Here is a 17,856-nt window from a genome sequence, read left to right as displayed (position 1 = left end):
CAAAAGATCACTTTGACAGTGAAATATGGATAAGTGGTTACAACCTTTTTAGATGCGACAGAAAAAACAGGAAACAAGGGGGAATTGGCCTGTATGTCAGAGTCCCTTTTCTGCACGCAGTTGCTGAACACCACAAATGAGGTAGTTGAAGTTCTATCAATAAAGATCGAGAACCAAAACCTAGTCATTGTGGTTGTATACAAGCCACCAGATGCAACCTCACAACAGTTCAAGGAACAGCTACTGAAAATTGATTACTGTTTGGAAAACCTTCCAGCTCCATCCCCAAACATCTTACTGCTTGGTGATTTCAACCTAAGGCATACAAAATGGAAGAATGTAGCAAATAATGTTATAGCTGAAACAATCCCCGGAGGTAGCGCAGATGAAAGGTCACACACACATGAGCTACTAAGTCTCTGCGAAAAACACACCTTAAGCCAGCAGATAGTGGAGCCAACAAGACTAGAAAACACACTTGACCTTATCTTCACAAATAATGAGGACCTGATAAGAGACATAAGAATATCAAAAACAACTAATTCCGATCACAACCTAATCGAAGTCCAGACGTACATGCATAGGTCCTGATCAGCAGAATGCATGTACCTGAGAAGGTGTCTTCACAAAATACAACTTCAACAACAAAAACATCAACTGGGACCAGGTAAACCATGTCCTAAACGAAACATGTTGGGAAGATGTCTTAAATGACATGGATCCAAACCAGTGCCTTGAAAGGATCAACTTCCTGGCAGCCGAAGCATGTTCTAGGCATATTCCCCTAAGAAAGAAGAAGAGCAGGAGTAAACTGGAGAGAGAAAGACGCTCCCTCTACAGAAGACGACGAAGAGTCACTGAGCTCCTCAGGAGTGCTAGAATATCTGATACACGAAAGGAGGCGCTGACCAGGGAAGTGGAAACTATCGAACTTAAGTTAAATGACTCTTACAGGAACCAGGAGAGGCAGGAGGAGCTTAAAGCTATTAGTGAAATTGAAAGAAATTCAAAATATTTCTTTTCATATGCCAAAAACAAGGCAAATACCACATCTAGTATCGGGCCCTTACTCAGACAGGATGGGACTTACACAGATGACAACAAGGAAATGAGTGAAATATTGAAATCCCAGTACGACTCTGTGTTTAGTGAACCACTAATCGGTCTGAGGATCGACGACCCAAATGATTTCTTCATGAATGAGCCTCAAAACTCCATAAATGTATGCCAGATTTCCGACATTACCCTAACTCCGATAGATTTCGAAAAAGCCATTGACAACATGCCTATGCACTCAGCCCCGGGCCCAGACTCGTGGAACTCTGTTTTCATTAAGAACTGCAAGAAACCCCTCTCGCGTGCCCTAAGTACACTATGGAGGAGGAGCTTGGACATGGGTGAAATTCCACAGTCACTTAAAACAACGGATATAGCCCCACTCCATAAAGGTGGCAGCAAAGCATTAGCTAAGAACTATAGACCAATAGCTCTGACGTCCCACATCATAAAAATCTTTGAAAGAGTGCTAAGAAGCAGGATTGCAAATCACCTGGATTCCCAAAATCTGCACAATCCAGGGCAACATGGGTTCAGGGCAGGTCGCTCCTGCCTCTCACAACTACTGGATCACTATGACATGGCCTTGGATGCACTGGAAGAAAATCAGAATGCAGATGTAATATACACAGACTTTGCAAAAGCATTTGACAAATGCGATCATGGCGTAATAGCCCATAAAATACGTGCTAAAGGAATAACTGGGAAAGTGGGGAGATGGATCTTCAACTTCCTAACAAATCGAACACAAAGAGTAGTGGTCAACAGAGTTAAATCGGAGGCTGCCATAGTGAAGAGCTCTGTTCCACAAGGCACAGTACTCGCCCCCATCTTATTCCTTATCCTCATATCAGACATAGACAGAGATATACACCACAGCATCGTATCATCCTTTGCGGATGATACTAGGATCTTCATGAGGCTGTCATCTGCTGAGGACGTGGTTAACCTCCAAGAAGATATAAACAAAGTTTTCCAGTGGGCAACGGTAAACAATATGATGTTCAATGAGGACAAATTCCAACTACTCCGTTATGGAAAACTGGAGGAGATAATAACTAGAACAGAGTATACTACTGACTCCGGCCATACAATAGAGCGGAAAAATAATGTAAGGGACCTGGGAGTAGTAATGTCTGAGGATCTCACTTTCAAGGATCACAACAGTGCCACGATCGCACGTGCAAAGAAAATGATAGGATGGATAATGAGAACTTTCAAAACGAGAGATGCCAAGCCAATGATGATCCTTTTCAAATCACTTGTTCTCTCTAGGCTGGAATACTGCTGTACATTAACATCTCCATTCAAAGCAGGTGAAATCGCAGATCTAGAGAGTGTACAGAGATCCTTTACTGCACGTATAAGTTCTGTCAAGCACCTTAACTACTGGGAACGCTTGGAAGCACTTGACTTGTACTCGTTGGAACGCAGGAGGGAGAGATATATCATAATCTACACTTGGAAAATCTTGGAAGGAATGGTCCCAAATCTGCACACAGAAATCACTCCCTACGAAAGTAAAAGACTGGGCAGGCGATGCAAAATGCCCCCAATTAAAAGTAGGGGCGCCATTGGTACACTAAGGGAAAACACCATAAGTGTCCGGGGCCCAAAACTGTTCAACAGCCTCCCATCAAGCATTAGGGGAATTACCAATAAACCCCTGGCTGCCTTCAAGAGAGAGCTGGACAGATACCTAAAGTCAGTGCCGGATCAGCCGGGCTGTGGCTCGTACGTTGGACTGCGTGCGGCCAGCAGTAACAGCCTAGTTGATCAGGCCCTGATCCATCGGGAGGCCTGGTCATGGACCGGGCCGCGGGGGCGTTGATCCCCGGAATAACCTCCAGGTAACCTCCAGGAGGGAACAGGAAAAACATCTTAAATCTAGTTTAGATTTCAGAGTCTTCGCTGGTATTTCATTGTGGATAAATCAAATTTCACGGGGAAGGCAAATATATGACGGCCTTGGGAGGAATAAAGAGGATCTGACAGCCTTGGTAGGTATAAAGAGGATATGACAGACAGCCTTGGGAGGAATAAAAGATGATCTGACAGACATCCTGGCAGTAATAAGGAGGATCTGACAGACATCCTGGCAGTAATAAGGAGGATCTGACAGACATCCTAGCAGTAATAAGGAGGATCTGACAGACATCCTGGCAGTAATAAGGAGGATCTGACAGACATCCTAGCAGTAATAAGGAGGATCTGACAGACATCCTAGCAGTAATAAGGAGGATCTGACAGACATCCTGGCAGTAATAAGGAGGATCTGACAGACATCCTAGCAGTAATAAGGAGGATCTGACAGACATCCTAGCAGTAATAAGGAGGATCTGACAGACATCCTGGCAGTAATAAGGAGGATCTGACAGACATCCTGGCAGTAATAGGGAGGATCTGACACACATCCAGACAATAATAAATAGGATCTGTTACGCGAACTTGAACTGTTTGCAATATATATACCCTTTCGACTAAATTTAGTGCATTTACGGACCGGGAGGCTCAATTGATGCTGATCCGAGGATTAGGAGCTAATCTCTTCTTCCACGGATGGAACCTGATTATTTCCCAATGGTTCCTGCAGGCTGAGCGCTTAATTATAAGTATAACAATACTAACTGTATTTACTAATTACGATTGTAGGATCGTTCCTCCCCCCCTCTCCTACAATTACTTCATTCGTTGCCTTCACACCCTTCTCTCTATTCTCCTCCTCCCCTTCCTTCTCTAAATCGCTCCTCTCATCCTATTTCTCTCTCCTCTCCGTCATCTTTCCCCTCATCCTATCCATCCCGCCCTAAAGTGCTCTGAAAATATCACAACTATATTATTATAATCAAGGGGGAAGCGCTAAACCCGGAGGATTATACAGCGCCTGGGGGGAGGATGTGGAAGGCATTCAGGCTTAATTCAGGGAACTGGAGCACAGATCCAATTCCCTAAATCAAGAGCCCCTCACCAACATCAAGGAACCTTCCTTGAGGGGTTCACAACTATAGTAATACTCCCTCCCTACCTCTATCCAACCACCAACCCTCCCTCTCTGTCTCTCTTTAATTTACAATGGGGTTTTTAGAGGGTCAGGTTAAGATTCCTTATCTTTATTTACAAGCAAAGAGCTGTTACCTACCACTCTCTCTCACTCTCACTTGGGTAATGAGTGCTGGTGTAGATTGCACTGTAATGGATGGCATTGTCTCTCTTTTATTTACATTGGGGTATTTACAAGCTTAGGTAAAGATTCCCTATCTTTATTAACAAGCAGACTTGTTACCTACCTCTCTAATCTCCCTCTCTCTCTCTCTCTCTCTCTCTCTCTCTCTCTCTCTCTCTCTCTCTCTCTCTCTCTCACCTGGGTAATGAGAGCTGGTGCAGGTTGTAGTGTGATGGTAGATGGTTCACCGTGAACAGCAAACTCCAGCTGGTGTCCACCTTCTGGGGAGACGTGAAGGATCAACTTTCCCTCACGACTGATGTCAAAGTCCGTCGGTACTATGGATGGGTGTTGTGACACCTGCTTCTTCAACTCCTTCAGCGACTCCTGCAACACAAACGTACAGCATATACATACGTGTAACACGCAGAATCAAACACAACACAACACTAGAAGTGAAGAGAAGGGATCTTGTTCATGACATACAAGATATCTATTGTACTCATCACATAAAATAGATCTCAGTGTAATATTTAATGAGCTGAGACATGGTCTTGACATACAAGATAACCATTATATACAAACGAGCAATAAGAAAAAACCTCAGTGTGACAACACTGGAAGAGAGGGTGGAGACATAATTATGACATACGAGATATTCAGCAAAATTATATTCCAAAAATTTCTATAACACAAAAAACGGAGATGTCAGCATTTCTGAAAATGTAAGTAGCTTTCTGAGAAAAACAATTGGACACTAGAAGAGTGGAATAGAGAGAGAGATGGAGAGAGAATCATTGCATCCAAATACATTCAATTCTACGAAACAAAACTTTTTTAACAAAATCAAGGACTGTCATTCTAAAAATAAAACTTTCTTAAAAACAAGGTACAAGGAAATATAAAAAAGATTACATTTCCGGGAAAATTCAAAGTTCGATCCCCAGAAAAAAGGAATACGTATATATATATATATATATATATATATATATATATATATATATATATATATATATATATATATATATATATATATGTATATATATATATATATATATATATATATATATATATATATATATATATATATATATATATATATATATATATATATATATAGATATAGTCAGTTCCTTGATACTGTGAGAAATCACGAAAGTGCTTGGAATTTCACTATTTTTTTCTAGAATACTGAAAAAATACAATAGTGTGGCAATTAATGTTCATAATGATAAATCCAACTCAATTTTGGACGTTCACTTCCGATAAAATGATTAACGTTCAGAGGTGATTGTATTTCGATGGAGGGAGGGGGAGGCTCTCTCTGCATTTGCTAAATTGTTCCGCTTTAGCAGCAGAGTAGAAAGGGAGGCACAACGAGACCAAGAGAACATTACCCTGTAATAAGGCAAGCTTCTAAATCTAGTGCTGTGTGTAGAGAATACTGGGCACATACTTTACCAGCAACTCTTCTCATTATCATACTCATTCTTATTCTCTACCTCTTCTGCACTTCCTCTTGTTCTTGCTCTCTCTCTCTCTCTCTCTCTCTCTCTCTCTCTCTCTCAGTCGGTACCGCCACCAACGTTGCTGACATTCCTTATCACTGGCTGCCTCCTACTCCGTACACACAACAGAATACTAAATTAAGGAAGTTCTGGGAATGATTAAAAGTTCCACAGACTGATGACTGTTCACTACCACCTTCAGCCTCTCATACCAGTACCACCTACACCTGCCCTCCCCTGCTTCATGTCTTCTTCCTAGTACAAATTACAGCGACTGAACGATCACACTGGCAGCTGCTGTCTAGGAAGTAGAGGAGTCAGTCCCAGGAAGGAGGATAAAGCCTCCATAGTATCATACCACTGAACATTTTATTATTAATGCGATATTTTCTGGTCTCTTCCTACTTTCCTCACGTTCCTGAAATATCCACATTAACTGACCCCCGTACCTGAAGGATACCTGTAGGATGTTTTCGTCTGAGTGACCCAGCCGAGACTAAGCCGCCCGGTGGATCAGGAGACTTTTATCTTTCCCTGATTAAGCTTCCCTATTTCATCTGCAAAAGGCACATATTTCTCACCCACCTCTTCCGCATCAAGAAATGGCAACAGAGAATTGGGACAGGTTGTCTGAGATGCGAGAACAGGGAGCCAGGGAACACAGTGACTACTGATGAGCCACAGTGACGGTAGGAAGTACTACTGATGAGCCACAGTGACGGTAGGAAGTACTACTGATGAGCCACAGTGACGGTAGGAAGTACTACTGATGAGCCACAGTGACGGTAGGAAGTACTACTGATGAGCCACAGTGACGGTAGGAAGTACTTTTAACAGTTTTTGAACAGAGTTCAACCCACCAAATAAAAAGTCGTGGAGTCGACATATGCATGTAGAACTTGGTGAGTACAATTAAGTGCGTACAACTTTCTCACCTACCTCTCCTACACCACCTGTACATTTAAATACCCTTTCCATAATCTTAAGTATCTTCCTCTGCTACCCTTGCTTTCCAAAGTTATATGTCACCATCCACCACCTACCTACACTTTACTCTAAACACCTTTCTTGCTTCTCTTTCCCATAAACACTACCTGTTTCTCATTCTCAAAACATCTCCCTTGCTTATCTTCCCCATAAACAATACATGTTTCCCATTCTCCCAACATTTTCCTTGTTTCTCTTTCCCATAAACACAGCCTGTTTCTCATTCTCATAACACCTTCCTTGCATCTTCCAGTCAGCACTCACCCCTTATTCTAAACACCTTCCCCTGCCTTACCTTACGCTAGAGGGACTCCTTACACTCCTGCCTATCTATCTACCTGTGGCTAATTCCCTGGGTCATAACCCCTGTGACCTGGTCAGTTTTCCAGAAGAAAGTGATGACACAAGCCCTCAACTCTGCCCAGTCCCCCAAGAGAACCATAACTAAACTCACAAGGAAAACCATATGTTTTAAGCACAAAAAAAAACTCACTTTAGATTGCCATCAGTTAATAGGGTCAGAGGAAACTGAAAATACAAAAAAAAATAATTCATCGGATTTTTAACTTCTTTCAAAACTCGAGAGAGCGAAGGCGTTATCACTGAGACAATTCAATTAAACTATCACTGAGGCAATTCAATTACATTACAGGTAAAAATATAAATAGAGAAAGTAAATCTTTTACAAATGACCACAAGTGAGAATGGAGGACAGGGATAACAGATAAAAAAAACTGATACTAAACCAGTGATCAACACTATAAAACCGCTATTAAACAGGTAATAATTACCAGGAACCCATTAAATTATTACTACAAAGAAACCAATAAATTAACAGTCACCACAAAGAAACCAATAAATTAACAACAGTCACCACAAAGAAACCAATAAATTAATAACAGTCATCAAAAAGAAACCAATAAATTAACAGTCACCGCAAAGAAACCAATAAATTAACAATAGTCACCACAAATAAACCAATAAATTAACAACAGTCACCACAAAGAAACCAATAAATTAACAACAGTCACCACAAAGAAACCAATAAATTAATAACAGTCATCACAAAGAAACCAATAAATTAACAGTCACCGCAAAGAAACCAATAAATTAACAACAGTCACCACAAATAAACCAATAAATTAACAACAGTCACCACAAAGAAACCAATAAACTAACAACAGTCACCACAAAGAAACCAATAAATTAACAGTTATCACAAAGAAACCTAAAAATTAACAACAGTCATCAAAAAGAAACCAATAAATTAACAACAGTTATCACAAAGAAACCAAAAAATTAACAACAGTCACCACAAAGAAACCAATAAATTAACAACAGTCACCACAAAGAAACCAATAAATTAACAACAGTCACCACAAATAAACCAATAAATTAACAACAGTCACCACAAAGAAACCAATAAATTAACAACAGTCACCACAAATAAACCAATAAATTAACAACAGTCACCACAAAGAAACCAATAAATTAACAACAGTCACCACAAAGAAACCAATAAATTAACAACAGTCACCACAAAGAAACCAATAAATTAACAGTAATCACAAAGAAACCTAAAAATTAACAACAGTCATCAAAAGGAAACCAATAAATTAACAACAGTTATCACAAAGAAACCAAAAAATTAACAACAGTCACCACAAAGAAACCAATAAATTAACAACAGTCACCACAAATAAACCAATAAATTAACAACAGTCACCACAAAGAAACCAATAAATTAACAACAGTCACCACAAATAAACCAATAAATTAACAACAGTCACCACAAATAAACCAATAAATTAACAGTCACCACAAAGAAACCAATAAATTAACAACAGTCACCACAAAGAAACCAATAAATTAACAACAGTCACCACAAAGAAACCAATAAATTAACAACAGTCACCACAAAGAAACCAATAAATTAACAACAGTCACCACAAAGAAACCAATAAATTAACAACAGTCACCACAAAGAAACCAATAAATTAACAACAGTCACCACAAAGAAACCAATAAATTAACAACAGTCACCACAAAGAAACCAATAAATTAACAACAGTCACCACAAAGAAACCAATAAATTAACAACAGTCACCACAAAGAAACCAATAAATTAACAACAGTCACCACAAATAAACCAATAAACTAACAACAATCACTACAAAATTCCCAATAACACAATACTAGAAGTAGAAAACTAGAAAAAATTACCACGAAACAAGTGTCAACTGTTGGAAACCACACGTGAAACACTGTTAACGATAACTCTAGTAATTCCCTGGTATTTTCTATATTACTAATCATTGCTAATGACTACAAAGACATTACGATGTAAATGTAGGACTATGTAGTACTAAATAGGAGAGAAAACAGAGCAAGGGGGGAAACGAACGAGAGAGACAGAGAGAGAGAGAGAGAGAGAGAGAGAGAGAGAGAGAGAGAGAGAGAGAGAGAGAGAGAGAGAGAGAGATCGCTACCCTACAGACTGTACGGGATCCCGTTACTCTCCCAATTTATACTGCAGAGTCAACAATTCGCTCCCACAACTTTTCGCTCGAAACACGAGAGAGCTTCGGATGAACCCACCAGCAACTCTGCCCTCTAAACGGAGCTCATGTTTCGCGAGCGAAAAGTTACCGAAGATTAACGAACGAGGAGCTCTGGAAGATAAACAAACGAGGACTTCTCGAAGTTAAGTAAACGAGAACGTGTCGACGTTAAACGAACGAGAATCCCTGAAAGATAAACGAACGATGATCTCTCAAGGATAAACGAACGAGAAGCTCACAAAGATGAACGAGGATCACACGAAGATAAACGAACGAGGATCTAACAAAGATAAATGAACGGGGAATTCTCGAGAATAAACGAGCACAGATCTCTGGACGTTTAACTGTTAAATGTAAAAATCTGACATGACAATAATATATATTATATATATAATGTAAAATGGTACAAAACACATAGGAAATAGCTGATAATAAACCAATGATGAGGTTTATATTGTACTTTTAAACAAACATCTAAGATGAAACATCAAAAAAATGTTCTAAATGGACTAAAAATGACACGCTTCAAAATGAATATAAAACAAGCTCCCAAAGTCGGTTTAAAATACGCTTAAGTGAGTTTTAAACACGTTTCAAAGTGGACAGACAACACGCTTCCAAGTGAGCAATAAATACGCTTCAAAATCAGTACAAAATCCGTTTGAAAGTGAACACTACACACACACTTCAAAGTGAACACTACACACACACTTCAAAGTGAACACTACACACACACTTCAAAGTGAACACTACACACACACACACTTCAAAGAGAACACTACACACACACACTTCAAAGTGAACACTATACACAAACACTTCAAAGTGAACACTACACACACTTCAAAGTGAACACTACACACACACTTCAAAGTGAACACTACACACACACACTTCAAAGTGAACACTACACACACACACTTCAAAGTGAACACTACACACACACACTTCAAAGTGAACACTACACACACACACTTCAAAGTGAACACTATACACAAACACTTCAAAGTGAACACTACACACACTTCAAAGTGAACACTACACACACACGCTTCAAAGTGAACACTACACACACACACTTCAAAGTGAACACTACACACACACACTTCAAAGTGAACACTACACACACACACTTCAAAGTGAACACTACACACACACACTTCAAAGTGAACACTATACACAAACACTTCAAAGTGAACACTACACACACTTCAAAGTGAACACTACACACACACGCTTCAAAGTGAACACTACACACACACACTTCAAAGTGAACACTACACACACACACTTCAAAGAGAACACTACACACACACACTTCAAAGTGAACACTATACACAAACACTTCAAAGTGAACACTACACACACTTCAAAGTGAACACTACACACACACACTTCAAAGTGAACACTACACACACACTTCAAAGAGAACACTACACACACACACTTCAAAGTGAACACTACACACACACACTTCAAAGTGAACACTACACACACACACTTCAAAGTGAACACTACACACACACACTTCAAAGTGAACACTATACACAAACACTTCAAAGTGAACACTACACACACTTCAAAGTGAACACTACACACACACACTTCAAAGTGAACACTACACACACACTTCAAAGTGAACACTACACACACACACTTCAAAGTGAACACTATACACAAACACTTCAAAGTGAACACTACACACACTTCAAAGTGAACACTACACACACTTCAAAGTGAACACTACACACACACACACTTCAAAGTGAACACTTCACACACACACTTCACAGTGAGTATACGACACTTCACACACACACTTCACAGTGAGTATAAGACACTTCACACACACACTTCACAGTGAGTATAAGACACTTCACACACACACTTCACAGTGAGTATAAGACACTTCACACACACACTTCACAGTGAGTATAAGACACTTCACACACACACTTCACAGTGAGTATAAGACACTTCACACACACACTTCACAGTGAGTACAAGACACTTCACACACACACTTCACAGTGAGTACAAGACACTTCACACACACACTTCACAGTGAGTACAAGACACTTCACACACACACTTCACAGTGAGTATAAGACACTTCACACACACACTTCACAGTGAGTATAAGACACTTCACACACACACTTCACAGTGAGTATAAGACACTTCACACACACACTTCACAGTGAGTACAAGACACTTCACACACACACTTCACAGTGAGTATAAGACACTTCACACACACACACTTCACAGTAAGTATAAGACACTTCACACACACTTCACAGTGAGTATAAGACACTTCACACACACACTTCAAAGTGAGTATAAGACACTTCACACACACACTTCACAGTGAGTATAAGACACTTCACACACACACTTCACAGTGAGTATAAGACACTTCACACACACACTTCACAGTGAGTATAAGACACTTCACACACACACTTCAAAGTGAGTATAAGACACTTCACACACACACTTCACAGTGAGTACAAGACACTTCACGCACACACTTCACAGTGAGTATAAGACACTTCACACACACACTTCACAGTGAGTATAAGACACTTCACGCACACACTTCACAGTGAGTATAAGACACTTCACACACACACTTCACAGTGAGTATAAGACACTTCACACACACACTTCACAGTGAGTACAAGACACTTCACACACACACTTCACAGTGAGTATAAGACACGTAAAATACGCTCCAGTGCCAGTATAAAACTTTCTTGAAAAATGAGAGAAATTTAAGGTATCATAAAAAGTTTGAGAGATGATCCATCACTCATGTCATCTAATATCACAAGACCTTAGAAAATATAACATAAAAAATAGCCAAAATTGCAGTATTCGTGCGAGGGGGGATTAACAAGTTGCTTGAGGTGCTAGATCAACCAGGCTGTGATGGATATGTGGGGCAGCGGGCCACCAGCAGCAACAGCCTGGTTGACCAGGCTAGCATCAGACAAGCCTAGCCCATGGCCGGTCTCCGGGAGTTAAAAGAATCGAAACTCATCAAAGGTATATCAGTCTCTGATCAACCAGGCTGTGGTGGTTGCGATTGACTGCTGCTAGTACTAAAAACCCTCACTGATTAAGCCATCAAACATGCTGTCTGGTCTGGGACCTGGCCGCGGGGAATACTGATATACCTTTGAAGGGTTTCGAGAGTTTCTCTACTCTCTGAGCCCGGCCATGGGCCAGGCTAGTCTGGTGCTGACCCTAGACTCGGCCGCTAGTCTGGTGCTGACCCCAGACTCGGCCGCTAGTCTGGTGCTGACCCTAGACTCGGCCGCTAGTCTGGTGCTGACCGTAGACTCGGCCGCTAGTCTGGTGCTGACCCTAGACTCGGCCGCTAGTCTGGTGCTGACCCTAGACTCGGCCGCTAGTCTGGTGCTGACCCTAGACTCGGCCGCTAGTCTGGTGCTGACCCTAGACTCGGCCGCAACTGAATAAGTAAACGTATCAATGCTGATGTTAGATAATCTGTTCTTTAAACACGAGAGAAAGTAAGGCAAGTGACAGGGTGGATGTAAAGAACCTAGCCTGTACTCCGTCTGCGGTCGTTTTTGGCCTTCGCCAAGCTTCATGACTTTGCGCTCGGTGGCTGGTTAAACACCAGGAGCCATTTGTCAGACCAAGCTTGTAGCCTGTCCAGATCCCCTTGTAATCTTACTTGATCTTCGTCCGTTTGTAATCCAAGAGAAGTCAAGAGAACGATGGATGGTGCTACTCTAGTAACTTGAGTCCTCACACCTCGCATATTATACCTCAGATACACCTGTAAGGTCATATTTTATCAACCTCTGCAGACGAGACTAAAGTTTGTATGAGAGCGGCATCCACTGACGACACACGATATAAACCAGGTCTTCCACTGAGCCACTGACAACAACAGGATGCTCAGTAAAGAAAAATTTCAGTTACTCTGCAGTGGAAAAAATGAGGAAATAAAGTCTGGATCGGAATACATCATAAATTCGAATCAGTAGATTAATAATGTAAAAGGATCTCACATTCAAGAATCACAACAATGTTATTAATACAGCCCTAATGAAAATGATAAGGCAGATAACTACGCCAATGAAACAAGAGATGCCAAAACAATGACGAAGTCACTCTGGCGAAACGTTTCCTCTAATAAATGTCCTGAACTGCATGTGTCTTTTTTCACATCTTGTCGGTATCACCATACCATTTTTCAATGATATTCTTCGCTTATTCTCTCCAGGAAGAAATATTGATTCATAATAATGGTCCTCCAAGGCAGACAGGAAGTTGAGGAGCCTCTTCTTGAAAACTTCCTCGTCCCGTCAATATTCCTGATATGTACAGGTAATAGTAGTACCTTTTTATTATTATTATTATTAACTCCCACCCACACTCAATTTTAGTGATTTGCTATGTTACTTCGGCACGACATATATACACATACATAATGTTGGGGTGCAGTGGGCACAATAAGGGAACACTGTATCAACATTCAGGCTTGAGCCACGCTGCCACGCACAAGCCCTGTCTTTATTTCATTATTGTCGGATAATTATACGTAAATGAAGGTAAACATAGGTTAAGCTAACCGAGAATAATAAGCTCTAAAATTTATCGAAAAAAAATCGAAAAAAATGAGAAATAAACGCTAATTTGAAAAAAATGTGCCTTCCACCTGGATGACAGGAAGGTGTACAACACTGGTCTCTAGGGATGACAGGTACTGTTGATATGTATATATACCTTGTTGAGTTTCCAGAGTTTTTCTGCTCCCAGAGCCCGGCTATGGGCCAAGCTCGTTCACACCACTACCTTTGAGGTTCTGACCCGAGTAGAGCTTATCTAGTTTGTTAAAGCTCCATACAAAGCGAAACATCGCATATAATGAAGGATTGGCGTGTCCTAAACATGCCTCTAGAACCTAGGACTTCATATAAAACAAACCAGCCCACAAGCCTTCAGGATCTGGATGAAATATCACGAGGATAATAATGATAAATGGGAGGAAGTTGAAGATTCTCAGGAGGTCATCATTAAAAGTTACGAACGAAACGGAAATTTTGCAGTTGCCTTTGCTCAGGGAGGTGCGGAAGGTAAAAGGTCACAAGAGAATAATACACTCAGGTAAAATACCTTTGATGAGTTTCGAGAGTCTTAGTACTCTCGTAGCCTGGCCATAGGCCAGGTTCGTTATTCAACATCTTACCAGAAGATATCAGAAACACTGCTGGGACAAGTGTAGAAGTCTTCAAGGGGAAACTGGACAAGTATCTTCACCAGGTGTCAGATCAACCAGGCTGTGATGAATATGTGGGGCTGCGAGCCACCAGCAGCAACAGCCTGGTTAACCAGGCTGGTATCTGGTGATGCATGACTCACGAGTCAGACTGCGCCCATACCATGGAAAAATGCTTTATACCTCCCATATATGCCTTTGACGAGTTTCGAGAATATTTTTTACTCCTGGAGCCTTGCCATAGGCCAGGCTCGTCTGGTGCTTGTCTCGTCAACCAGGCTGTTGCTGCTGCCGAACCACACATCCATCACAGCCTGGTTGATCTGACACCCTGTTAATATTAATGATATTCACACGGGAGCGCCAGGTTATAAAGTCGAATGTGAAATGATTTGGGAAAAAGGAGGATGGCTCCAATTCCTTGAGTCAAGAGTCCTTTCCTTGAAGATGAAACTACCTTGTTATACTGTTGAAAGTGAGAGAGCAAGAGTTGTCTGTCCTGCCGAAAACGTCTAATGACTTGCAACCGCAGGACAGTCCCAGTACAGAGAGAACTGCTCTAAGAGGACAGGTTGAAACAGTCCCAGTACAGAGAGAACTGCTCTAAGAGGACAGGTTGAAACAGTCCCAGTACAGAGAGAACTGCTCTAAGAGGACAGGTTGAAACAACTGAACTTGATCGCCTTAGCAAAGACCAGGAATATGGGAAATACGATTACAACGTACAAAATTCTAAGAGGAACTAACAGGCAAATCAAGATAGACTGCACCCTATCAGCCGTTGGACTATGTTTGGCCAGCATTAACAACCTGGTTGATCAGGCCCTGATCCACCGGGAGGCCTGGTCATGGACTGTGCCGCGGGGGTGTTGACCCCCGGAACACCCACCAAGTAGACCCTAGCGGAGACAAGAACTATGCGAGATATGATCACAATGTACAAAATTTCAAAGAGGAACTGAGAGGCAGACGAAGACTGACTAACTAGAGACAGGAAACACATGTGGAAACTAGAGTGACAGATGCACCGTAAGGAGCCGAGACTCGAACCCTGCAAACACAACTGGGTGAGTAGAGAGATAATGAGCCAGTGAAGAGAACTGGACAACATGCTGTACAAATCATTAAGGCAGTATCTGGGAGAGTGGAAAAAGACTAGAACACACGGCAGACATCCACTCCTTCTGAAGGAGGATGGGCAGAGGGCGGAAGGGAAAGATAGGATAAGAAAGGGAGGGGGGGTAAGGGAGAAGAGGTGGGAGGAGGGAAGGTAGGAGAGGTGAGAGGTGGGAAGGTAGGAGAGGTGAGAGGTGGGAGGAGGGGAGAAGAGGTGTGAGGAGGAATAACAGGAGTGAGAAAAGAGGGATAGAAAACTGGGAAGGGGGAATAGGGAGAAAATTGGGAAGAGAGAAGGGGAGAAAAAAAGATGAAGAGCAATGGAAAGGGAGAATAGTGAGAAAATGAGGGAGAACAGAACGAAAAATTTATAAGATGAAAAGGGAGAATAGGGGAAAACGTAAGGGAGAAAAAGAGGAAGATAGAATAGCAAGAAAATTAGGAAGTGAGGAGAAAAAGAGGAAGGGAGAAGAAGAGAAAGGGAAAAGAGAAGGGAGAAGGGGAGGATGGGTGAGAAAATGGAAAAAGATAAGGAGGGAAAGGATGAAAGGGAAAACTGGGAGGATGGGAGGGGAAGGGGGGGAGGATGAGAGGAAAAGGGGAAGAAGGAAAGGAGAGCAAGAGAGAGGAAAGGAAGGTAATCCTGAAAGAGAGAGATTATATTAAGATTGAATACATCAGCAGTGTGCTGTTGCACTCTTCTGTACGACAGTTACACAGTAGGAACAAAAGCTAGCTATGTTTCCCTGTCATATTCCGTCACTTGGATGGTTTCCCTGTCATATTCCATCACACAGGATGGTTTCCCTTTCATATTCCATGAAACAGGATGGTTCCCCTGTCATATTCCATCACACAGAATGGTTCCCCTGTCATATTCCATCACACAGAATGGTTCCCCTGTCTTATTCCATCACATTGGATGGATTTCGTACATTAAGTGATTTTGTCAATCTCGGTGGAGGATATCGTTAAACACTGCACTGTGGGGTCAGTAGCTATAGTATAGAATTCATGAGGTCCCCAACCTGCGGTCCGAGGGTCTCATGTGGCCCTTCTAGGAAATGGATGCGGCCCTCACATGAAATTATGAATTCACTTTTATGTAGGTTCCACAGTGCACAGTGTCAACAAAACCGTGTGGCCCTCATCACACATTTGACCAAATGGACCAAAGATTCCAGAGGTTCCGTTCCAGCAGAGCTGGAGTTCTCAGAATGGTCTATACCACACAGAAGGAATAGAATTTATAAAGATATATTCATCATTACGGAGCAAGGCAATATTATTATTAGTAAAATAAGAGAAGGATGAGAGGGAAGGATCCAGGGAGGATGGAGAGGGGTAGATGAGAGGGAAGGATCCAGGGAGGGTGGAGAGGGGTAGATGGGGAATGCGAGAGAATGTTTCAATGAGACTGGGAATATCTCAATGGGATTGGGAAAGTCTTAATAGGACTGGGAAAATCTTACTGTGACTGAGAATGCCTCAGGAGGACTGTAAAGGCCACAATGTGACCGGGAACGCCTCAATGAGAACGCCTCAATGGGACAGGAAACATCTCAATGGGACTGGAAACGTCTTACTGGGACTGGGAACATCTTAGTGGAACTGGGAATGCCTCAAGAGAACTCAGAACATCTTAGTGGGACTGGGAATGCCTCAGGAGAACTCAGAACGCCACAATGGGACTGCAAACACCTCTCAGGGACTGAGAACACCTCTGAGAGACCAGGAATTCTTAGTGAAGCAAAGAACCGCTTAAAAAAAAAATTTTCATTTTCACAACGTAAGAGTCGAGAGTCCATCAGGGAATTGCTGTGTCCTTACCTCTCACAACACAGATCAGCGAGGACCAAAAGGAATGGTGAGGCCTCTTGTATTAGGGAAGGAGTGAAAAGAGGGAGGGAGGGGTGAATGGAAGAGAGGGATAAAAAGGAGAAGGGAGAGGGGAGATAAAAGGAAAGAAGGGTGAAAGGAGAGAGGTATGGAGACGGAGATAAGAGGATGGAGGGAGAGAGGGAGAAGAGGACGGCGAGAAGGGATAAGGGGGAGAGAGTGAGGGAGAGGGGGATAAAAGAAAGGAGGGAAAGGAGAGGGGGATACGAGGAGGGAGGGGTGAAGGAAAGGAGGCAAACCACAATAAAAGAATACTGTAACCATAAGTGGACCAAGACTATTCACCCTGCTACCAGCAGATATCAGAAA

The 17,856-nt window shown here is 41.8% G+C and overlaps 1 protein-coding gene across 1 annotated transcript in view; it reads right to left on the bottom strand.

Moving 5' to 3' along the window:
* Nucleotides 1-17,856, bottom strand: part of LOC128703705 (multiple PDZ domain protein) — a 56,037-nt gene that overhangs the window by 5,161 nt on the left and 33,020 nt on the right. Inside the window, exon 3 of the mRNA XM_070101102.1 lies at nucleotides 4,418-4,606. Coding sequence (XP_069957203.1) covers nucleotides 4,418-4,606 — 189 coding nt within the window. The remainder of the gene's footprint in view (nucleotides 1-4,417; nucleotides 4,607-17,856) is intronic.

Source organism: Cherax quadricarinatus, chromosome 76 (assembly GCF_038502225.1).
Source record: "Cherax quadricarinatus isolate ZL_2023a chromosome 76, ASM3850222v1, whole genome shotgun sequence".
Classification (NCBI taxonomy): Eukaryota; Metazoa; Arthropoda; class Malacostraca; order Decapoda; family Parastacidae; genus Cherax; species Cherax quadricarinatus.
This window is presented reverse-complemented; position numbering and strand designations above follow the sequence as displayed.